The sequence below is a fragment of the Talpa occidentalis genome, unplaced genomic scaffold (genome assembly GCF_014898055.3).
Source record: "Talpa occidentalis isolate TD23 unplaced genomic scaffold, MPIMG_talOcc4v2.1 talOcc4.5, whole genome shotgun sequence".
In the NCBI taxonomy this organism is placed as follows: Eukaryota; Metazoa; Chordata; class Mammalia; order Eulipotyphla; family Talpidae; genus Talpa; species Talpa occidentalis.
In genome coordinates, this window is record NW_023604861.1 from 39,493,355 (window position 1) to 39,519,150 (window position 25,796).

The following is a 25,796-nucleotide window of genomic DNA, read 5'->3' on the forward strand; positions in this document are numbered from 1 at the left end:
AAGAAGTAGGTTTCTCTTCCTCAGTTGAGGTAAGAGGGCTATAAATGTATTGGTCTTTCTTTTTGTCCTTTTCTACTGTTGCTTACAGTTCCGACTAATCAGATGACCAGGAATGAGGTGATATAAATAAATATTTCAATGTGATCTGTTTATAGGATTGGCAACTGGCCACCACAGGGACAAAAGTTGCTAATTATTAAACAAAGAGCCATCAAATGAGTTGTTGGATATTCTTTGTCAAAAACACACTGGCTGATTAAATAACTATCAATCATTTAATTATCTGCCCAGGAGGGAAAAAAAGCAGACTTTTCCAAGCAAATGAGATAAAGATAGGTGGGCTGTAGACCTGTGCTTCTTCCTCCCTTCTTTCCTTTCTTCCTCACATTTCCCCTTCCTTTATTTGTGGTAAGGAAAGTGCTATTTATAGAAGGACCTCCTTTGTCTGTGCCTAGTTAGCATTGCAAAGCCTGAAAAGACACACCTAAGAGACAGGATGAGGTATATAAAATGGTTTGCAGGTCCTGGTTCTCATCTTCTGGATGGGCCTGTGGATTATTTTGTGCCCAAAGTAAATAAAATACTTTAGAGCAATCCAAAGTACATCCAAATGTGGCGCATTCCCTGGTGTTACTGTAGATCATCTTAGGCTCCCATTAAAAACAATATTTCTGTCAAATTATCTAGTCTCTGCTATCCAAGGAGCCCAAATTGTTTTATAGGCCATATGCCGAATCTCAAATCTGTCTTATTTTTAAAAATTTATTTTATATGTTTTTTACATCATTTTTCATTTTTGCACAATGTATGCATTTTCATCTTAGTTATATTCCCCATACAATTCCCACCCCCACCCCCCTATTTTAACCCTAATTCCACACACTCACCATAGTGTGTCTCTGGTTTATAGTTGCTTATTGATTTGGATTTTTACTTTGTATTAGTCTTTTTCCTGGTCCCTTATTTAGGTTTTCTAAATTCCTTCTAGGTATTTACCCAAAGGACACAAACATTAATTCAAAAGGGCACCTGCACCCTATGTTTATAGCAGCACTATTTACAATAACTAAGCTATCAAATCTGTCTTTTTTAAAGCAAAAAGTATATAAACTCATTTCTCTCATTCTGCCATTCACCCCATCTAATTCCTGCCATGATCACTGTCAAATCAGCTATGACAGGGTCTCAGGCATGCTTCTATGCTGGGGCAGGCCTCTCTAGTCAACAACCTCGTTGTCATTATCAAACTAGCTGACATTTAGATAATTTTTTGAGTAGTTCAACTTTTTTTTTTTTTTAAAGATTTATTTATTTATACAAGCACTGGGTACAGTCAGAAGCATGGGAGGGTGAGAGAATTCACCAGAGCCAGAGTGGGGAACAGAACAGGCAGACTGAGGAAACACACTGCTGAGGGGAGCAGTGGGCGCAGCAGGAGAGGTCTGTCGCGCCCGCCATGTGGGACTCTCGCTGGTGGCAGGGGATTGAACCGGCGCTGCAGAGGCTGCAGGCAGCTTTGCAGCCCAGCACTCAATCGCTGCGCCACCGGGGAGGCCCATAGTTCAACATTTTTTAAAATCATAATATCACCACTTGTCAGTGCATCCCATAAATCCTTGTGGAGTCCTAAATTTAGCATCAAACCTAAATTATTAAACTACTAGGAAACAACTAGGAAAGATCAGTTTTAATATTTCTTTGCCCTAACAACTTGTTTAAATGCCTTTTTTGTTATATATTTTGAAAATCTCATTCATTTAGAGAAAGATATTACAAATAAAGCAAATGTTCAGTTTCAGTCCAAGGCACAAAGGTTTATCCTTAGATGAGAAGGATAACTTCTAATACTTAAATACAAAGAAGGTTCTGCTTTGTACAAGGAACTCTTAGCATTTTTATAGTAAGGTTTATGTGTACATTTATATTGGGGAGAATTATTAGCTAACTTTAGGAGAAGCTATGCTTTATTATACATTCACATTACAAGTAGGTATGAGACAATCATCTGAGGCTGTTTCTGAAGACTGATGTTATGTGGAATTAAAACCTCACTCTGGAAATCCAAGTACACCATTCCAGGAGAGCTCTACAGTCAGTGGGGAGCCAACGATTGGAAAACAGATAGGTGAGTTAAAAGGTCAACAGAAGTGCCAACGGAAGCATGGGGTGTTAGTTGGCCAGTGATTTACTGTATCAGCTAACTCATCTTTCTTCATATCATTGAAGTCAACAGAAAAAGAATAATGTTTGAATGTCAAGTAGTCTAGATTTAGCTTTGACATTAACAAGCTTTTGAGCTGGGGCTTGTCATTTAACCTTTCTAAATCTTGTGTCTATATTGCAAATAATGTGGCTTTAGAGGACCTCTAATGCTATATGCTTCCAAATCCCTTAACCTCTGACGAACAGGGAGAGGCTCTGTTTTATCTGTCTCACAGGATCGCACAACATATTGTATAATGTTAACTTGTGTAATTCTTAATAGTTTACAATGCGCCTCTATTTATTGTCTCATTTTGATTCTCTCTACCACCTTTGCGGGGAGGGTGTTATTAATGTCACTTCACAAGTAAAGACATTAATACTCAGAGACTAACAGACTTTCTTAAGGTCAGAGATGTAGTGTTTGCAGAAGTATATTGGCTCCTGAACTAGGAGCTCCGGATCTAAATTCAGGGTTTTTACTATAGAGAAATAATCATTTCCTAGGTCTTCCCTCTCTTTCTTTCTCCTCCCAATCTCAAGGTTTTTTTTTTTTTTTTTTTTTTTTTGGATTCAAGTAGGTAACTTTTCAATTTATTTTTTCCTAGGGACATATGAACAGGAGCTAACAATAAAGAATCAAAATATTCTCCCAGAAAAATAATTAAAAGAACCATCATTGGAAGTGCACAACACTACTTAATGTCTTAGCTTCAAAACAATCAAAATAGAATCTGATCGAGTACTTAGATCTAACTGGTGGTTGACAAGGAAATTCAGAGAACAGAGGAACAAATTAAATGACAACATAGAAATGAATTAACAAAAGCAATCTCAGGCTTTTTGAATGATTGGGTTAGCGTCTATCACTTGAACCAATTCTGACTTCTCTGACCAGACTAGGAGATCTGAGATCCTATCTCTGTGCAGCAATAAGAATTTACTCAAAGTCTGAGCCTGACAGAATGATTGGGTTTTATTTCTGAACTTGTGAAACATCCCTGAGGCATCTGGAACAAGTTAATTATAGGCACCGATCTAAGGTTTCGATAGAAGGGAATTTCCCAGCAGGTGCTAGTTTGTAAGACATCTTTCTACATCCTTTTGGGAATTTTATTTTATTTTTATTTATTTGTTTTTAACAAAGATTTAATTATTTATTTATACAAGCACTGGGTACAGTCAGAAGTGCGAGAGGGTGAGAGAACTCACCAGAGCTAGAGCTGGGAATAGAACAGGCAGACTGACGAAATACACTGCTGAGGGGAGCCGAGGGCCCAGCAGGAGAGGTCTGTCGCGCCATGTGGGACCCTCACTGGCGGCCGGGGATAGAACCAGCGCTGCAGAGGCTGCGGGTAGCTTCACAGCCCAGCACTCAACCACTACGCCACGAGGGGAGGCTCCTTTTAGGAATTTTAAACCAGTCTTTTTGACCAACATCTTTCAGAGAAGTAGGTCTATTATACAGTCTTGGGATGATGAAGCACTAAGGGGAGAAGATAGAGGACTTATGCCAATGCCAATGGTATATTTGCTCTTGAATGATAGTTATTTCTGACTAATCAGTATTTTTACATAAGTGGCTGCAAGTGAGAGATAAAATGTCAGTTAAGGAAAGTTCCTTTACCTTTCTTGGTGTGTCTTTTGGGTGGTTACTTTTATTGAAAATGGAAACTTTATCTTGTATATAGATATTATAGCATGCTTTTCTTTATAGTTTATTCAGTTTTTTGATTCTTTGCTTGATTTGTTAAGTGTCTTTTTCAAAACCATTATCAAAAATTGTCAATAAAATATGGTCTCCCTTTAAAAAATTTAAACAAAAGAACCCCCCAAAAACAAACAACAAAAAAAGAAAGGACCCGAAATGGGAGTCAGGAGTCCTGGCTTTTTCAGCCCAGCTGTGTGACCTGGAACAAAAAAACCTAACCTCTCTGAATCTTGATTTTCCCCCCCCTCCCTCATTTGTAAAACAAAGGTTGGTGATAATTTCTAAGATCATTCCTGCCCACAGGGCTTTATGAAATCCAATCACATGCCCAAGAAATAGAATAGAAAAGTTTGCTTCACTTAGTATTGGTCCTAGAATAGTGGTGTTCAGACTCTCATTTATATATATTTTCAACAGTGGAACTATTTTTCCAAACGAAATGTTATACAAAAGGCCAGACTACGAAACATCTTGAAATATCAATATACTGGAAATGGAATTGTTTTGGTTGAGCTGGGGATGGAGGGAGGGTAAAAAGGATTGTCTACTCTCCTTCACCATCCCTCAAGGTTTCCTTGCTACATTGCTAGGAAACTTAGGACCTTAGAACATAATTTATATGTCTCCATATACTTTCCCCCTCCAAAGTCCAACTTTTCGGTAACTAAATAAACCTGTTTTCTGGTGCCACTATTTGAGTGCTCAGCAGAGAAGTAGTCCTCTAATTTTTGGTGGGTACTGGGAAAAAAATATAAGACATTAAGAACTTTTAAAAAAGAAGGTCCACTTTTAGATTACAGTGAAAACAATCCCAGGGACTTAGAGAAATCATGAAGAACAAAGTAGAATGAAAATGAAGGGGGTGGGGGAAGCCTGATTTCCTGACTTACAATAGCTCACATAACCACTACTACACACTTTCACCTCAGTATTTAAGTGCTCTATGAACACTAAAAATTCTGTGTTTATAAGATTAGAGGACTTTATGCTGATTACTAGCAAATAATGTTGCTCCATGGATCTACTGTAAATGCTGTTCTTGAGAATAATTGAATTTATTTGGTAGAACAATTATGAGAAACTTTAAAAATGCCAGATGACTTTGAAATGTGTGCTGCCACTGAATTACCTTTCGTTCTCAGGGTCCCTGTGGTCTGGCACAGCTCATGCTAAGGTGGAATAAAAAGTGGAGCCTGCTGGACCCGGGCTGCAGTGGCCCCGAGTCAGGAGCTGAGCTCAAGCCAACCACAACACAGAGGCCAAGAGGGAAGTTTCAGGGAAGAGTCCAGGTCTCTGGGCCAGGCTGGTGGCTTCTGAAGGTTGTAAAGCAAATACACATTAGACACTTTCAGGGGAGGGATAAATGCAGGTAGGCATCACTAAGCACCAAAAGAAATCAGAGCACAACACTGAGTGTCCCCAAAAACACCACATTGTGGTACCATCCCAGACTACGGAATATAAATTTGTCACTAGGACCTCCTGAAATTGTCATCTGCCCATGCCCATGCTGAGTAACTTACACTGTCGCTAGTGATTCCTAGTTCTTATGTGTCTTTCTTAAATGAGAAAGCAAAAGTAGAGAGAGATTAAATAGTTAACTGTGATCCTATAGTGAAAAGGCAGAGAGCAGAGTGAACAGCATGCTGTCATACCTCAGGTATAGCCCCCAAATATCTCTGAGAAGACACCTCCAAATCCACTAGTTCGCCAGCAGGGAGATGAGCTGGGAAGTGGGAGAGATGGGGGTGTTGCTGTATACACTTACTCTGGCTTCTTATGTTCCTTTTACATTTTGTACTATATGTGCACCTTTACCTGTGCCCACAAATACTATAAACATAGAAAACTCACAGAACCTAAGTAGGCTCTATATCATGTGCTCCCCCCCCCCTTTTGCACAGGAGGCCTGGGGAGCCCCAGCAGAGACCGCATGGCCTGCGGCCACTCAACATCTTAATATCATTGGCAGGAATAGAAGGAAGATCATTCCAAGTTTCCAATGTGTACTCGGTGTGGGGGGAATGCCTCTGAGGAGTCCTGGAAAAATGGGGGACACAGGGACAAGATAAATGGCACCCTGAGAAAACAGGCAAATCTAGAATGAGGGACATTCTACAAGACAACTGATCAGGAGGCTCAAGAGAGTGATAGACCGTCTGAGATACAGACCGTACTGCAGGAGGTAGGGCTGTTCCCCATTACAAGCAGCTAATGAGGGACTGTGACACAAAATTCATCCAGGTCTTGACTGGACCCTGGACTATGGGGCTAAAACAACTAGAAAAGATACTTTTGGGATAGCTGGGGAAAGTGGAATTGAATTGGATATTGTGAGATTACAGATCATTGTCTTAAACTGTGATAATGGTACTGAGGTTGTGTTATGCAATGTCCTTACTGTAAGAGAAGGGTAATAAAGTATTTAGAGATAAAGGATTATGTTGTGCCTAATTTACTTTCAAATGATTCAGAGGGTGAAAAAGAATATATATTTAGAAACATAAGACAAAGGAAGCATAACATTAACAACTGCGAATTGAAGTGAAGATATGTGGGTGTTTATTATTCTTCAACTTTTTTGTGAGTTTAAAATTCATCAAAATCAAACTGTTGGGAAATGAAAGGGAAAGTTTTAAAGCAAAACAAAAAGAAAAAAAGGGAAAACAAACAGAAGAAAAGTGGTTAGCATCCTACTCTGTCTCCAACTAGCCTTCTGACTTTGGGATAGCGCCTCAATGTTTCTGCATCTTGGCTTCCTGTCTGAGGGATGAGGAAACTGGAGTAAATGACCTGTGAGGTGATCCCAGTTCTAAAATCTAGATACCGGGAGTAATTTGTAGAAACAGGATGTTTATGCTCGCCTGTCCCTTCCTACCAGACACTCACCTAAGTGCCATTTTCCATAAAAGAGCTTACTGGGTAAAGTCTTAGGTTTTTTACTTTTGTGGAAAAGATTTTAATGCACTAGTTTCATAAGACTTTCTATGCTCTTAAAAAGTTCTAAGGAACTGCAGTAAATATGATGGGTAAGTTTATAAGTACAAGTAACTGCACAATAGCATTAAAGTTCTGCCTTAAAAATCTAATAGCATAAAAAAAATGGTAAAGCTACTTCAAGCCTTGAAACAAGTTGATTTTATCTTAGTATCTTGTTATAATTTCACTTGGATTTGTCTGTCATATGTTAAATGGCCATCTTCTCAATTTATCTGTGGTTTTACTGATAAAGACTGAGGAAATTCTTTATACTGCTGTGGTCACTAAAGTGATAATTAGCAAAATACTGCTTTGGGTGATGACCTAAAGCGGGTGTCTGGAGATGAGTGCTTTCTACCTCAGTTACTGCACATTTCTCATTGAATCTTCTATCAGAATTGGCATTCTTTACACATACCTCTGTCTAGGTATGAGCTCAGGGATGGCAGGGGACTGTACTAAGCTGAGTACTCTGCTCTTAGTATGTGCTCACTTACTGTTTTTAATTTTGTTGAATCTAATTGAGACACAGCACAATTTAGTTTGTAATTACCAATTAGAATGAAAGGACATCTTGTAAAATACTAATTTCATTGATATTATTTTTTGTGCGGCATATCCAGTTTCTAAATTATAAATGTTTAATAGTTAGAACTGGACAAATAGCAATCTTCCTATACACTTACTTTACTGTGTGAGAAGTGATGAAATATTCAACAGACTGACAATGATGCCACCTACAGCTATAGAATGGCTCTCTGAAGTTCTTATCGGCTTTTTCACCTTTTACTCTCTCTAATCCTTCGCCTAGTCCTGTGTTCCTCAGCTTCTTGGTTAATCTTTCCAAAAACATGGAATAGTTTCATATATTGGAGCAGTTTTGCCCTCAAAGATTTAGAAAACCTTTCTGACTAGAAACTTTATTTTAGATAACTGAATATCCCCACTTTTTAATTGTTACACTTAATTTCTCTTTTTAATTGAAGTAGTGATGGCTTATACGATTAATTAGGTTTCAGATGTATAGCCTCTTCACATCTGTATATACTACCTCATGTTCGCCATCAGGCTTCTAGTTTCCATTCGTCACCATTTTACCCCATTTACCCTGCCCCCTTCCCGTCTGGTAACCACTATTTTGTTCTTATAGTCTAAAAATTTTTATTTAGTTCTTTTCTTCTTTAGTACCACAAATGAATGAAATCACCCACTGTCTTTTTCTGTCTACTTATTTTACTAAAGCATTATTCCCTCTGGTTCTATCCATGGTGTTCCAAATGGCAGAATCACACTTTTTTCTAATAGCTGAGTAATATTCATGGTATATATAAATCTTTATCCACTTGTTTGTCAATAGGCATGTAGGTTGTTTCCAACTCTTGGCTATTGTGACTAATGTGGCAATAAACAAGAGGTTACATGAATAAGCCAGTTTTAATGGTAATATGTTTGCTATGCTCTTTAAAGGATTTATATCTCTGTTTAACTCAGAGGAAGTCAAGGATCGCAGACCTTCCAAAATCCACAGAAGTAGTGGGGGAGATGATGTAGATATTAGCAGAACCAAAGATTTTGAAACATGAGGTGGGGTTTATACTGGTGAAATAGCTGTCTAGCCACCCATTAATCATAAATGGTCGAAGTGCCTTAAGAAATTGTGCTCCACCTCATACTACAAAGAATCTAAGATAGTGAAAATACTATTTTATATAAACCTATAAAACATACAGGGTCAAGGGAAGGAAAAGTTGAATACTAGTCGGCAAGCAGTAAGACATAACAAAGTTGTCATGGCTGGTCTTTGATTTTTAGCTCTGAGATTTTGGCAACTAAAACTAAGACAGGACTCTTGAACAGTTCTTTGATTTTCACTAATCATGAGGGAAACACATTTTACTTACTCACAGGAACAAAGCTACCCCCTACGGTGAAAGTCCTGTCCTATTGTATTTGTATCCTGTACTTGTACAGAGCCTGAGCAGTATTCACTGCTGCCCTTTACCTACTATTAGCTGTGAAAGGAATCTCTCATGTAGAGCTTCATTTAAGGGTGGGGATTTAGAGTCTCAAGACTGGTTGACTACAGTAAATGAAGTGATGGGTTTCATTAACATGTTTCTTGCTGTATGCATTATAACACAGAAACACAACTCAGGAAAGCAATCTTGGGGTGCAGGTGGGATGTCAAGCTTAATGATCTAAGATCAAGTATTTCTGAAGGGCATGAAGAGGGGGCTGCATCTATATGTCCACCTTCAGGCCCTAATTTGGGGTGACTAAGTTCCTCATCCTTAGTTCAGTTCCTTAGTTCATGCCATTACCTTGAACTTATCCTCATAGTTCTCGAAGGCTTCCATGACCATACACACGGCCTCCATTGAGCGCTCGAGCCGGCCATCTACCCCGTTGAAGCGGTACATGCTGCCAGACACATCCACCACCAGGCGCAGGCGCTTGGGCTTCTGTTGGGGGCTACCCAGCTGAGGACAGGACAACAGAAAAGTCTTGTGAGCCAGGAAAACACCACTGGCTGCGATTCTGGGGATCTCCTAAAGGCCCCAGAGTACCAGCCCCAATGCAGGCAGGTCAGTCATTAGCTTGGCTCTGTACAAATCTGTCCTGCCAGGTGGCAAGGTGTCTAAGGATTGCATTTCAGTAAATGGAATTTCAGAATTGTCAGGGTCATATGGGAAAGATTTTCCTTCAGACTATGGTCCTTTCAGTCGAGTCTGCTAAAACTGCCTTACTGAGTCTGATGCCATCTTAAAAATAATAATCTGGAAAGACATAAACACTAACATGTCATTTTCATGTCATGCCTTGGAGTCTAGCAAGATTGAGTTGCTTTGGAATCCCAGATGAATTTTACTTGTACCTGTTGTGTAGTGACTTGAAAATGATTTTCCGCATAGTCTGCAAGAAATGTCAGCTTCCTAAAACAAGGATATGTGAGAAGGGGTTCTGGCAAAGAACTTAAGGGAAATATTTCTTCAATGCCCTTTGTCTTTACCAAGCTTTCAGTTTTCTCTTCCATCCAGTCACCAAATTACTACCTCACATTTTTTTTGGCAGTTAAAGACATGAAAGTAGCATCTAACTGCTATTCAGCCACAACTGACAATTAAAATGTGAAACTATTATGAGTTTCAGTTTGATTTTGGACTCAGGCCTGCCAATCTGCAGAATTAAAAGTATACTTGTCAGCTTTACTTTAAAAAAGAAAAATTCTGATTATTCTGGTATTACATACATATAGAGGTATGAAAAACTAATGAGTAGAATTAGTCATTTTGAGATGATATTGTAGTATTAGAATATAATTGAGACAAATTCCTTATCTTTTTTAAAAACTTGCAGTCCGCCTAAATCAAGAACAGTGCCACAAATGCTTTCCTGACGACTCACAATTTCAGAAGTATCTAAACACATTTGTGGACCACAATGAGTCAGTAAAGACAGCAGTAGTTGACTCATACCAGTGAGACAGAAGAAAACACTCCCCAAATGACCAAAGCATCCGCTCTAAATAAACTGTAAATGGAGCAAGTGACTTCCCTTTCTCTACCAGACCCCAGGCTCTCAATGGCTGCTCTGCAGTCATCCTTTATTCGGGAGATGGTAAGTCACAGAGCCTTTCCAAGAGACTTGATATTCACCTTATGGACTTTCTCCCCCCCCTTTGGTCATTGTATTGCAAAGATTTAAAAAATAAAGGGTGTTTAAACTTTATATCCTACACTTAAGAGTTACTTATGGGAGAATTCCTTATTTCTAAGATTTTCTTCAATTATACTATCCTTAAAGTAATAGAACCCTAAAAACCCACCAAGACTGCTCCGGTAAACTTCCCTTGCACAACACTCTGGGATCCACAGACATGTGGAGGGTCTTCAGTGTGTCTTCCAGGGCATCCTGTTCTGTGTGTGGGAGCTGATCTGCACAGAGTCTTCCGCCTCCCTCTTGGCTGCTGGCTTCCTGTGGGTTCTGCTGGTGGGAGGTACTGGTAGGAGGATGAGGGTGGGGTATTTGCTCCTTCAGCTCCTTTCCTGCTATTGATGGCCACAACTCCTGTCAGGCAGCTGTCTGTGTAAGTGGCCTTCTCTGGTTCTAGTGGAGGATCTTTCCCATTGCCTGTTTAGATCTATTGCTGGGACACCACACTCTCTCCATTCCATTCTTTTAACAGCACACCCTTACCTTTTATTCACTGTTCCTTAAATTACTCAATTTGAGTGTGCCTGTTGTTTCCTGACTTTTATTGAAATCTTGACTCATGTGATAAATACTATTTTTTTTCCTATTTTTTCCAGTTTTCTTGGGTGTCATAGGGTTTTTGGCATTCTGACAAAGATGGCAACCCAAAATAGCAGGTATCTGTAAAGATGACTGAATTTTGCAAATCACCAGTGCTACTTACTTGTGGCTCCAGATCTCCCCGACGTTTGTAGATGGCTTTTTCTCCAGTCAGCCCATCAATGATCTTGGCATCATCTAGGTCCCCAGTAGCTTGATGTCTTAGCCATTGTCTTTCTTTACCTTTAGCCTACAATAGCAAGCACACAGATCCTTACTTTAATTAGTTCTGCAGGGTCCCTCACACACTTTACACATGAATTACAGGAAATACACCTGGGATCTTTTCAATAAGTGATGTTCTGCAAGCACAGTTTCACAGACAGACTGGTTTCTGCTTTGCTGACAGAAAGTCCTTTGTGAGGATTTTGTCAGTTCTAATTGTTTAAAAACATGGAGTGATAAAATGAACTAACTTAAAGCATATACGAAAGGGAAAACATTATGCAAATGAGCCCCAGGAGAAATGTGCGGTATCTGGAAATCTAACAGAGATGCATTTCTTTGAATTTTCTATCACATTACTCCTAGAAAATTTATTAGCTAGCAAAATAATCAGCTTGAAGTTGTTAACATTGTCTGAAAACACAGAGAAAATGTGATCTTCAGAATTATTCCTGTTGGAAAAGAAGCTGTTACTCAAGTTCTCCATGAGCTAGTGTACAAATGAGAACAGCTGAAAACAATAGTACATGAACATTTTCTACTCTACATGTCTTTGTGATCATCTTTACTCAGAAATCTTCTGAATTTTCATCAGGTATTTCCATATAATACAATTACAATCTAAGGTAGTTATAGCTGAGAACTATATTTACATTAAAATATGGGAAGAGTAGCTAAAATATTTTTATGCACACAAACTGTAACAAAGATCCTGTACTTTGGACTCAGATTGGATTCAACCCTCCCTTCACTATGGTCAGTTACCTGACCACAGGCAAGTTACTTAAGCTGTCTGCATTTCAGTTTTCTTGTTTCTAGAATGAAGATAACACTAGTGTCTATCTTAGTGAGTTGTGAAGATTAAATTAGGTACTACTTGGGATATGCTTAGATAGAGCCTGACAATCTGTCAGCTGGTATCATCATCATCATATCATAGACAACTAAGTCCACATTAAGTTAAGCACACTTCATCACTGCTTCACAGGAGGTGACTGTGATAGCACTGTCACATGTGTCAGGCAGGTAGTGTCTGTTTTAGGGCATATCAACTACTACATAAATGAGCTGCTCTGGGTAGTACCTTATGTATTGTTGTTTAGTTTCTGATACCCCTTGTTGCAAACTGGTGCAAATTTACCATAGAGAAACTATTGTGATAAGAACCCCAAGATCATATAGGACAGTGGGGTTCATTGGCATATAGGTCATATGCAACTAATACAGTTTTAGGGCATAGGAGAAAAGTGTGAGCAGAGTCTTTTAGAATCCTTTCCCACTTGGTTGTGCATCAGAAAACAAGCTTGACCACACAGCTCATCCTTCTGAGCTCCCTCCCCTGCAACAGTGATGAGAACCCAGCTCCTACGTCCTCTTTCCCACCATTCTTGGTGTCCATTGGGAGATAACCTTTTCTTGGACTAGATAGTTCTCAGGTCTAAGATAGTTTATGTTGGGAGTTGCAACTGAGGATGCCCCTTAGGTATCTTTCTGATACTGTGACTCTTAGAGGCGCCAAACTGCAGAGCACTGCCTTTTAACAGAACATTGGATTTTTTTTTTTTATAATATTTATTTTTATATTCCCCATACAATTTCAACCCCCCCCATTTTGACCCCAATCCCTCTCCTCCCTCCACCCACCCCCCCAAAAATGTCTCTGGTTCATAGTTGTTTGTTGATTTTGATTTTCACTTTCTTATAGTTATTCATTTTCCTGGTCCCTTATTTAAGTTTTCTAGATTCCTGCTATGAGTGAGACCATCCGGTATTTTTCTTTTTCTTTCTGGCTTATTTTGCTGAGCATGATCCCTTCCAGCACCATCCATGTTGCTGCAAATTGCATGTGTTTATCTTTTTTGAATGCTGAGTAATATTCCATGGTATACATGTACCATATCTTCTTGATCCAGTCATCTATTTTTGGGCATTTGGGCTGTTTCCAAAGCTTAGCTATTGTAAATAGTGCTGCTATAAACATAGGGGTGCAGGTGTTCTTTGGAATTGATGTTTCTGTGTCCTTTGGGTAAATACCTAGGAGTGGAATTGCTGGATCATATGGAAGCTCTATGTTTAGTAGGTCCAGAAATCTCCACACAGCTCTCCATAGTGGTTGGACCAGTTTGCACTCCCACCAACAGTGCAGAAGAGTTCCTTTTTCTTCACACCCTCTCCAACATTTGTTGTCGCTAGTTTTTTTAATATGTGCCATTCTCACTGGTGTAAGATGGTATCTCATGGTAGTTTTGATTTGCATTTCCCTGATTACAAGTGATGTTGAACATTTTTTCATATGCCTGTTGGCCATTTGCATTTCCTCTTCAGAGAAGTTTCTTTTTAGCTCTTCTGCCCATTTTTTGACTGGATTATTTTCTTTGTTGTTGTTGAGTCTCATCAGCTCTTTGCAGATTTTTGTGATCAATCCTTTATCATTAGTGTTGTGTGCAAAAATGTTCTCCTAGTTGGTGGGGTTTCTCTTTGTTTTTGTTATTGTCTCTTTTGCTGTGCAGAAGCTCTTTAATTTGATGTAGTCCCAGCTGTTTATCTTTGCCTTCACTATCACTGCTTTGGGTGATGTGTCTGTAAAGATGTCTTTGATGTGCAAATCACGTAGTGTTTCGCCTATATTTCCTTCTATGTATTTATGGTTTCAGGTTTTATGTCTAGTTCTTTAATCCATTTTGAGTTGGTTTTGTGTATGGTGTGAGGTAGTAGTCAAGCTTCATTCTTTTGCATGTAGCGGCCCAGTTTTCCCAGCACCATTTATTGAACAGACTTTCTTTGCTCCAATGCATATTCTTTGCTCCTTTGTCAAATACTAGTTGACCATAAATCTGTGGGTTTATTTCTGGATTTTCTATTCGATTCCATTGGTCTGTGTGTCTGTTCTTGTTCCAATACCAGGCAGTTTTGATGATTATGGCTTTGTAGTATAGCCTGAAATCTGGGAGTGTGATGCCTCCATTCCCTTCTTTTTTTTTTCAGGAGAGCTTTGGCTATTCGGGGTTTTTGGTGATTCCATATAAATTTCATCAATAATTGTTCTATTTCTTTGAAGAATAACATTGAAATTTTTATTGGAATAGCATTGAATCGGTATATTGCTTTTGGTAGGATGGCCATTTTAATAATGTTTATTCTTCCAATCCATGAGCAGGGGATGTCTTTCTATTTCTTTGTATCTTCTTCTATTTCTTTTAACAGTGTTTTATAGTTTTCTTTGTAAAGGTCCTTTACCTCTTTTGTTAGATTTATTCCCAAGTATTTGATTTTTTTTGTTTCGATAATAAAGGGGATGGTTTTTTTCATTTCTTCTTCTTCAGATTTATTGTTAGTGTATAGGAAGGCTTCTGACTTTTGCATGTTGATTTTGTATCCTGCCACTTTGCTGAACTGATTGATGAGTTCAATTAGTTTTTCTATGGAGTTTTTGGGGTTCTCTATGTATATTATCATATCATCTGCAAATAGTGATAGTTTGACTTCTTCTTTTCCTATTTGGATTCCTTGTATGTCTTTCTCTTGTCTTATTGCTCTGGCTAGGACTTCCAGTATTATATTGAAAAGCAGTGGTGAGAGTGGACATCCTTGTCTTGTTCCAGATCTTAATGGAAATGCTTTCAGCTTTTCACCATTGAGAATGATACTGGCTGTTGGCTTGTCATAGATGGCCTTTATGATGTTGAGGTACGTTCCTTGTATCCCAAGAATTTCAAGGGCTTTTATCATGAATGGGTGTTGCACTTTGTCGAAAGCTTTCTCGGCATCTGTTGATATTATCATATGGTTTTTATATTTCTTTTTATTGATGTGTTGGATAACGTTGATTGATTTTCGGATGTTGAACCATCCTTGTGTCCCTGGAATGAATCCTACTTGGTCGTGGTGAATTACCTTATGGATACACTGTTGGATTCTGATAGCTAAAATTTTATTGAGGATTTTTACATCAGTGTTCATTAGGGAGATTGGCCTATAGTTTTCTTTTTTTGTGTTGTCCTTGTTCAGTTTTGGTATTAGTGTAATGTTGGCTTCATAGAACGTGTTAGGTATTATACCTTCCTTCTTAATTTTTGGAAGAGTTTGTGAAGGACAGGCACCAATTTCGTCTCTGAATGTTTGGTAGAATTCATTTGTAAATCCATCAGGTCCTGGGCTTTTGTTTTTGGGGAGGTTTTTGATTACCATTTCAATTTTGCTGCTTGTATTTGGTCTGTTTAGGTGTTCTATTTCTTCTTTATCTAGCTTTGGGTGATTGTAGAGTTGTAGGAATTTGTCCATCTCCTCTAGATTGTTGAACTTGTTTCCATGTAGCTGTTCATAGTAGTTATTATTCTTTTGATTTCTGCTGTGTCCGTTGTGATTTCTCCTCTTTCATTTATGATTCTGTGTATTTGTGCTTTCTCCCTTTTTGCCCTTGTGAGCCTGGCTAGGGATTTATCTATTTTATTTATTTTTTTCGAAGAACCAGCTCTTGGTTTCATTGATCTTTTGGATTGTTTTTTTAGTTTCGATTTCATTTATTTCTGCTTTGGTTTTTATTATTTCTTTTCTTCTACTGGTTTTGGGTTTTTTTTGTTGTTCTTTTTCTAGATCTTTGAGCTTCGAGATTAGGTTGTTTCTTTGAGTTCTTTCTTGTTTCTTGATGTGAGCATCTATTGCTATATATTTTCCTCTTATTACTGCTTTTGCTGCATCCCATATATTTAGGAAATTGGTGTCCTCCTTGTCATTCAATTCAAAGAATTTTTTAATTTCTTCTTTTATCTCCTCGTTAGTCCAGTGGACTTCCAGTAGTGTGGGTTTCAATCTCCACGAGGTAGGAGAGTACCTTGCCTTCTTTTTATGGTTTATTTCTAGTTTGATGCCTTCATGGTCAGAAAAGATGGTTGGTATGATTTCAATCTTGGTGTATCTGTTGATGTTTGTCTTGTGCCCCAGTATGTGATCGATCCTAGAGAATGATTCGTGTGCGCTTGAGAAAAATGTATACTCAGATTTTTTTGGGTTTAGTGTTCTATATATGTCTGTTAAGCCCAAGCACTCTAGATCCTTATTTAGAGCTTTAGTGTCTTTACTTATTTTTTGTCTTGTTGATCTATCCATTGTTGATAGTGGTGTGTTGAAGTCTCCCACTACGTATGTGTTTTCTCTGATGTCTGTTTTCAGAGATGCCAATAGTTGTCTGATATATTTTGGTGCTCCTTCGTTTGGTGAATATATGTTAATGAGTGTTATTTCTTCTTGAAGTATTGTCCCCTTGATCATAATGTAATGACCACTGGGGTCTCTTTTTATCTTTTTAAGTTTGAAATCTGTTTTATCTGATATGAGTATAGCTGTTCCTCCCTTCTTTTTTGGTCCATTTGCTTGTAGAATTGTTTTCTATCCTTTAACTTTGAGTCTATTTTTATCTTTTGCAGCTAAATGTGTTTCCTGGAGACAGAAAAAGGTTGGGTTTTGTTTCTTAATCCAGCCTGCAACTCTGTGTCTTTTTATTGAAGAGTTTAGTCCATTTACATTTAGAGTTAGTATTGATATGTTAGCATCTGTATTTGCCATTGTGTTTGTCTTTCCTTTGATTTTATTTATTCTTTTAATAACTTTCTTTGGCCTTCTTTTGTTGTTATTCGTCCCTCTGAGGTTCTGGCTTTAGGACTCCTTGTAGTATTTTTTGGAGTGGGGGTTTAGTTGTAATAAAATTCCAGAGTTTCTGTTTGTCTGGGAAGGTCCTTATTCTTTCTTCAAAGAGGAAGGAGAGCTTTGCGGGATAGAGTATTCTTGGTTGGCATCTGTTTTCTTGGAGTCTGTTGACTATGTCCCTCTACTCTCTCCTTGCCCGTAGTGTTTCTTCAGAGAAGTCTGATGTCAGTCTGATTGGTTTCCCTTTGAATGTTATCTGTTTCTTCCCTCTTGTTAGTTTCATTATTTTTTCCTTGTCTTGGATTCTTGGGAGCTTTACTATTATGTGTCTTGCTGTATTTTTCCTTTCGTCATGGAAGTTTGGTGTTCTTCTTGCTTCTTGTATATCAATTTTCAGCTCCTTCTTCGCATTTGGGAAGTTCTCTTCAATTATATCCATGAATATTTTCTCTGTTCCTACATCTCTCTCCTCTCCTTCTGGGATTCCTATAACTCTTATATTTCCTTTCCTCATGGAGTCAGATAGTTCCCGAAGTCTTTCTTCGGTCTTTTTCCTTCGTACTTCTCCTTCCTTTTCTGTTTTAGTTCTTTTTATTTCTGTGTCTTCAAGAGTACTTATTCGTTCTTCCATTTCATCTATTCTGCTTTCATTGCTTTTCCCAGAGTTCTTTAGCGTCTCCATTAATTTGTTGATCTCCTGCATTTCTTTTATTTCCCTCTTTAGGGACTCAATTTCATTCTTCTGGTCATTAATTATTTTCCCCTTATCTTTGTTTTCCTTTATGACTTCTGTCAGTTTTTTAATCACAGCAATTTTAAATTCTATATCTGGAAGGCTCAGAAGTTCTTCCAAGTTACTGTCGTTGCAACCTGGTAGATGGTTTTCTTTTTGCGGTGTGCTTTTTTGCTGAGGAGTTGCTGGGTTGCATGTGGTTTTTCTACTCCCTACTGCCTGTTTTCTAATTTGCCGTATTCCTTGTGACACTGTGTTGCTGGTACTGGCTGGCATCTTGGGCGACCTTCCCAGTTCACCACTGGCTCCTCTGGGGAACTTCTGCTGGGTTCACAAGTCTCCAGCAAAGAAAGGTCCCTGCTGCAAAATGGTGATGCGGGAACATGCTCCCCTGCACGCCCGGTCTGCCCCAGCGGTGGGTGCTGCTCCCCTCTGGGCTGGAACTGCAGGCTAGAAGGCGCCTGGCATGGGCAAGCCTCCCAGCTTACCTCTGGCTCCTCGGTGAGCCTTCTGCTGGGTTCACACAGTCTCCAGCAAGAAGGGTCCCTGCTGCAAAATGGCGATGCGGGAACGTGCTCCCCTGCACGCCCGGTCTGCCCCAGTGGTGGGTGCTGCTCCCCTCTGGGCTGGAACTAGAACATTGGATTCTAATGCCCTTCTTGAATGACATGATAATTGTCAGAACTGTATAGACTGTGAGAATATGCTAGCACTCAGCTGCCATCAAAGTGGCAGGTGGCACGGAGTTGGGTTTAAGAGGAATGTGGGATAAGAATTGGTGTGAATGAACTAAGTAAAACAAACTTTTAGGCAATATGAAAACTGGAATGAGGGCACGTGACATGTAGCAGCTATGTCACTGTTAGCATTAAACATGGATTTACAAAGTTACCTCAAAACACAACAAAGCAATGACCCTGAGGGTTCCTGATCAAATCTCACTAGCTACTATATGGTTTCATTAACCAATGATGCTTTCACTAAGGAATTATTGCAATGGCTACTGATTAAATAATTTTTGTGATTTTTTTTAAAATGCAGATTACAACTGCAGTAAAAATATATTTAAGCTCCATATATTACCACAGAGGAAACATAAATGCTAAAATTATAACTATAATCTACTCATTGCCCTATATTTTGGCGTTTTTGAAATATATTGTATCTTAGAATAACTAATGGCCAAAGAAACTTGCCAAGGTGCTAGGCATAAGGATTGTGAGCTGGATGTCACAGCTGGAGGACAGACATATGACGTTGGCTGAGCTTAGCAGTTAGCATCTCACTGATTTATTTCCACTGGCAGCACAGATAAACAAAATTTTCAATTTGAGTTAAAATTGCTAATTTTAAATGGATTAAAAATTATGCAATAGAGCACTGGTAATGAGTAAACACATAGTTCCTTAGAATGGACATTACTCGAAGTGAAGCGAGATTCTTTGCTGCAAAATTGACTACACTTCTAATAAGACTTAAACAAGGAGGTCTTAGAAGAGGAAACTGGTTTTAAATTTGTTAGGACAAATGCATAGAGGATGCAGGTCTCTAAAACCATAAGGTAATTCACATAAGCTAAAAGTTGGGGTAACTGATTCATGTACCAGGAGGAATTTTATTGCTCACACTGCATACCATCTAAAAAATTCAAGGGAATCTGTTAAATTTCCAGTGATCGCCAATTCCAAATAAGCACACTAGTAGCTCTGTTGAATCAAATAGTGAGTATACAGAAGATTAAAAATTATATGGTCAATCCTGAAGGAACTGGAAAGGTTGAGGTCATGAGCATGGGTTGTTTTTTCAAAAAGCATTGTGTCCGAAACAATGACAACACTATGCTGAGGAGGACTGTGGAGCAGCAGCAACTCTCATTCATTGCTGGTGAGAATGCAAACTAATAGAGCCACTTAAGAAAGCAACTTGGAGGGAGGGCGGAGCAACATGGCAGCGAGGAGACGCTGCGAGTAAGATCTCCCATTAAAAAAAGTGAATAGGGAGGAAAAGCGGCAGGTCCCAGTGAGAACTGGGACACGGAAGATAAACGGACGACTCCAGCAAACTGCCCGAAGAAGAAAGTTGCCATAAAAGAGGACGAGAAGGGAGGGAAGCGCAGAACCCTGCTCCCCTCCCCCGCCCACAGAGTCGGCACTCTCCGACCGGCAGAGAGGAGGAAACAACAAACCAAAACGGCCAACAAGAAAAACGGACGCAGCAAGCAGGACTGTGAGTGGAAAGGAACTATTGCAGCCACCACACCCCGTGAACGGGAGCTGAGGCGAACCCTGCAGGATCCGCCGCGGAGGTGAGCTCCAGGCGCCATTAAAGAGAGCCCCGCCCCCCAGGAGGAGACCAGCACCAGCACACAGCCCCGGCCGCCCGGCTGCTTGAAACTGACAGATGACTCCTGGAAGAACCAGAGGGGAACAGAGAAGCCCACCCAAGATGCCGGCCAGTCCCAACAACACAGTGTCCCAACGCATACGGCAAATTAGAAAACAGACAGTAGGGAGGAGAAGAACCACACGCAACCTAGCAACTCTCCAGAGAAAAAGCACACCACAAGAAGAAAGCCAGCCCCCAGATTGCAAAGACAATAACTTGGAAGAATTTCTGAGCCTCCCAGAAAGAGAATTTAAAATTGCCGTGATTAAAAAACTGACAGAAGTCATAAAGGAAAACAATGATAAGGGAAAAATAATCAACGATCAGAAGAATGCAATTGAGTCCCTAGAGAGGGAAAACAATGGTCAGAAGAAAGAAATTGAGTCCCTAAAGAGGGAAGTAAAAGAAATGCAGGAGATCAAAGAATTAATGGAAGAACTAAAGAATTCTGGGAAAAGCAATGAAAGCAGAATAGATGAAATGGAAGAACGAATAAGTAATCTTGAAGACACAGAAATAAAAAGAACCAAAACAGAAAAGGAAAGAGAAGTATGAAGGAAAAAGAATGAAGAAAGACTTCGGGAACTATCTGACTCCATGAGGAAAGGAAATATAAGAGTTATAGGAATACCAGAAGGAGAGGAGAGAGATGTAGGAACAGAGAAAATATTCAAAGAGATAATTGAAGAGAACTTCCCAAATGTGAAGAAGGAGCTGAAAATTGATATACAAGAAGCAAGAAGAACACCAAACTTCCACGACGAAAGGAAAAATACAGCAAGACACATAATAGTAAAGCTCCCAAGAATCCAGGACAAGGAAAAAATAATGAAGCTGGCAAGAGGGAAGAAACAGATAACATTCAAAGGAAAACCAATCAGGCTGACATCAGACTTCTCCGAAGAAACACTACGGGCAAGGAGAGAGTGGAGGGACATAGTCAACAGACTCCAAGAAAACAGATGCCAACCAAGAATACTCTATCCCGCAAAGCTCTCCTTCCTCTTTGAAGAAAGAATATGGACCTTCCCAGACAAACAGAAACTCCGGAATTTCATTGCAACTAAACCCCCACTCCAAAAAATACTACAAGGAGTCCTAAAGCCAGAACCTCAGAGGGACGAATAACAATGAAAGAAGGCCAAAAAAAAAAGAAAAAAAAAGTTATTAAAAGAATAAATAAATAAAATCAAAGGAAAGACAAACACAATGGCAAATACAGATGTTAACATATCAATATTAACTCTAAATGTAAATGGACTAAACTCTTCAATAAAAAGACACAGAGTGGCAGCCTGGATTAAGAAACAAAACCCAACCTTTTGCTGTCTCCAGGAAACACATTTAGCTACAAAAGATAAAAATAGGCTCAAAGTTAAAGGATGGAAAACAATCCTACAAGCAAATGGACCAAAAAAGAAAGCAGGAACAGCTATACTTATATCAGATAAAACAGATTTCAAACTCAAAAAGATAAAAAGAGACCCCAATGGTCACTACATTATGATCAAGGGGACAATACTTCAAGAAGAAATAACACTCATTAACATATACTCACCAAACGAAGGAGCACCAAAATATATCAGACAACTATTGTCCTCTCTGAAAACAGACATCAGAGAAAACACATACGTAGTGGGAGACTTCAACACACCACTATCAACAATGGATAGATCAACAAGACAAAAAATAAGTAAAGAAACCAAAGCTCTAAATAAGGACCTAGAGCAATTGGGCTTAACAGACATCTATAGAACACTAAACCCCAAAAAAACGGAGTACACATTTTTCTCAAGCGCACACGGATCATTCTCCAGGATCGATCACATACTGGGGCACAAGACAAACATCAACAGATACACCAAGATTGAAATCATATCAACCATCTTTTCTGACCATGAAGGCATCAAACTAGAAATAAACCATAAAAAGAAGGCAAGGAACTTTCCTACCTCATGGAGATTAAAAACCACACTACTGGAAGACCATTGGACTAATGAGGAGATCAAAGAAGAAATTAAAAAATTTTTTGAATTGAACGACAAGGAGGACACTAATATCCTAAATGTATGGGATGCAGCAAAAGCAGTAATAAGAGGAAAATATATAGCAATAGAAGCTCACATCAAGAAACAAGAAAGAACGCAAAGAAACAACCTCATCTCGAAGCTCAAAGATCTAGAAAAAGAACAACAAAAAACCCCAAAACCAGTAGAAGAAAAGAAATAATAAAAACCAAAGCAGAAATAAATGAAATTGAAACTAAAAAAACAATCCAAAAGATCAATGAAACCAAGAGCTGGTTTTTTGAAAAAATAAATAAAATAGACAAACCCCTAGCCAGGCTCACAAAGGAAAAAAGGGAGAAAGCACAAATAAACAGGATCATCAATGAAAGAGGAGAAATCACAACGGACACAGCAGAAATCAAAAGAATAATCAGTAACTACTATGAACAGTTATATGGAAACAAGTTTAACAATCTAGAGGAGATGGACAAATTCCTACAACTCTACAATCACCCAAAGCTAGATAAAGAAGAAATAGAACACCTAAACAGACCAATTACAAGCAGCGAAATTGAAATGGTAATAAAAAACCTCCCCAAAAACAAAAGCCCAGGACCTGATGGATTTACAAATGAATTCTACCAAACATTCAGAGACGAATTAGTGCCTATCCTTCACAAACTCTTCCAAAAAATTGAGAAGGAAGGGACAATACCAAACACGTTTTATGAAGCCAACATTACACTAATACCAAAACCGAACAAGGACAACACAAAAAAGGAAAACTACAGGCCAATCTCCCTAATGAACACTGATGCAAAAATCCTCAATAAAATTCTAGCTATCAGAATCCAACAATGTATCCATAAGATAATTCACCACGACCAAGTTGGATTCATTCCAGGGGCACAAGGATGGTTTAACATCCGAAAATCAATCAACATTATCCAACACATCAACAAAAAGAAATATAAAAACCATATGATAATATCAATAGATGCTGAGAAAGCTTTCGACAAAGTGCAACACCCATTCATGATAAAAGCCCTTGAAATTCTGGGGATACAAGGAACATACCTCAACATCATAAAGGCCATCTATGACAAGCCAACAGCCAGTATCATTCTCAATGGTGAAAAGCTGAAAGCAATTCCATTAAGATCTGGAACAAGACAAGGATGTCCACTCTCACCATTGCTTTTCAATATAATACTGGAAGTCCTAGCCAGGGCAATAAGACAAGAGAAAGACATCCAAGGAATCCAAATAGGAAAAGAAGAAGTCAAACTATCACTATTTGCAGATGATATGATATTATACATAGAGAACCCCAAAAACTCCACAGAAAAGCTAATTCAACTCATCAATCAGTTCAGTAAAGTGGCAGGATACAAAATCAACACGCAAAAGTCAGTAGCCTTCCTATACACAAACAATAAATCTGAAGAAGAAGAAATCAAAAAGACCATCCCTTTTGTTATTGAAACAAAAAAAATCAAATATTTGGGAATAAATCTAACAAAAGAGGTAAAGGACCTATACAAAGAAAACTATAAAACACTGTTAAAAGAAATAGAAGAAGACACAAAGAAATGGAGAGACGTCCCCTGCTCATGGATTGGAAGAATAAACATTATTAAAATGGCCATCCTACCAAAAGCAATATACAGATTCAATGCTATTCCAATCAAAATTTCAATGTCATTCTTCAAAGAAATAGAACAATTATTGATGAAATTCATATGGAATCACCAAAAACCCCGAATAGCCAAAGCTCTCCTAAAAAAAAAAGAAGGGAATGGAGGCATCAGACTCCCAGACTTCAAACTATACTACAAAGCCATAATCATCAAAACTGCATGGTATTGGAACAAGAACAGACATACAGACCAATGGAATCGAATAGAAAATCCAGAAATAAACCCACAGATTTATGGTCAACTAATCTTTGACAAAGGAGCAAAGAATATGCATTGGAGCAAAGAAAGTTTGTTCAATAAATGGTGCTGGGAAAACTGGGTCACTACATGCAAAAGAATGAAGCTTGACCACCACCTCACACCATACACAAAAATCAACTCAAAATGGATTAAAGAACTAGACATAAGACCTGAAACCATAAAATATATAGAAGGAAATATAGGTGAAACACTACGTGATTTGCACATCAAAGACATCTTTACAGACACATCACCCAAAGCAGTGATAGTGAAGGCAAAGATAAACAGCTGGGACTACATCAAATTAAAGAGCTTTTGCACAGCAAAAGAGACAATAACAAAAACAAAGAGAAACCCCACCAACTGGGAGAACATTTTTGCACCCAACACTAATGATAAAGGACTGATCACAAAAATCTGCAAAGAGCTGATGAGACTCAACAACAACAAAGAAAATAATCCAGTCAAAAAATGGGCAGAAGAGCTTAAAAGAAACTTCTCTGAAGAGGAAATGCAAATGGCCAACAGGCATATGAAAAAATGTTCAACATCACTTGTCATCAGGGAAATGCAAATCAAAACTACCATGAGATACCATCTTACACCAGTGAGAATGGCACATATTAAAAAAACTAGCAACAACAAATGTTGGCGAGGGTGTGGAGAAAAAGGAACTCTTCTGCACTGTTGGTGGGAGTGCAAACTGGTCCAACCACTGTGGAAAGCTGTGTGGAGATTTCTGGACCTACTAAACATAGAGCTTCCATATGATCCAGCAATTCCACTCCTAGGTATTTACCCAAAGGACACAGAAACATCAATTCCAAAGAACACCTGCACCCCTATGTTTATAGCAGCACTGTTTACAATAGCTAAGCTTTGGAAACAACCCAAATGCCCAAAAATAGATGACTGGATCAAGAAGATGTGGTACATATACACCATGGAATATTATTCAGCATTCAAAAAAGATAAACACATGCAATTTGCAGCAACATGGATGGCGCTGGAAGGGATCATGCTCAGCGAAATAAGCCAGAAAGAAAAAGAAAAATACCGGATGGTCTCACTCATAGCAGGAATCTAGAAAACTTAAATAAGGGACCAGGAAAATGAATAACTATAAGAAAGTGAAAATCAAAATCAACAAAAAACTATGAACCAGAGACACTTTTAGGGGGGCGGGGGTGGGAGGGGAGGGATTGGGGTCAGAATGGGGGGCTGCAATTGTATGGGGAATATAACAATAAAATTTATTAAAAAAAAAAAAAAAAAAAAAAAAAGAAAGCAACTTGGCAGTTTCTTACAAATGAAACATTCTTTCCACACAACCCAGCAATGGCACTTCATAGTTTTTTCCCCAAAGGCTGAGAAAGTTTACGTCCACACAAAAATTTTCACATGGATTTTAGTATTTTTATTTATAATTGTCAAAACTTGGAAGCAACTAGAGGTGTCCTTCAGCAGGTGAATGGATAAACTGTGATACATCCAGACCATGGAATATTAATCAGTGCTAAGAGGAAATGAGCTATGTAAATGAACATTAATGGAGGTCAAATAAAATGAGTAAGTAAAAGAAAAGAAATGAGCTGTGAAATGACATAATGATATGGAGGAAACTTAAATGTACATTGAGTGAAAGAAGCCAGTCTGAAAAAGCTACATATTGTATG

General features: G+C 38.6%; 1 protein-coding gene across 2 annotated transcripts in view; it reads right to left on the reverse strand.

Moving 5' to 3' along the window:
- The window catches only part of VWA8 (von Willebrand factor A domain containing 8), a 364,311-nt gene that overhangs the window by 12,988 nt on the left and 325,527 nt on the right, over positions 1–25,796 (reverse strand). For both annotated transcript variants that reach the window (XM_054701470.1, XM_037526940.2), the window contains 2 exons: positions 11,310–11,435; positions 9,214–9,372 (listed from right to left, as the gene is read on the reverse strand). In XM_054701470.1, the coding sequence (XP_054557445.1) occupies positions 9,214–9,372; positions 11,310–11,435 (285 nt within the window). The remainder of the gene's footprint in view (positions 1–9,213; positions 9,373–11,309; positions 11,436–25,796) is intronic.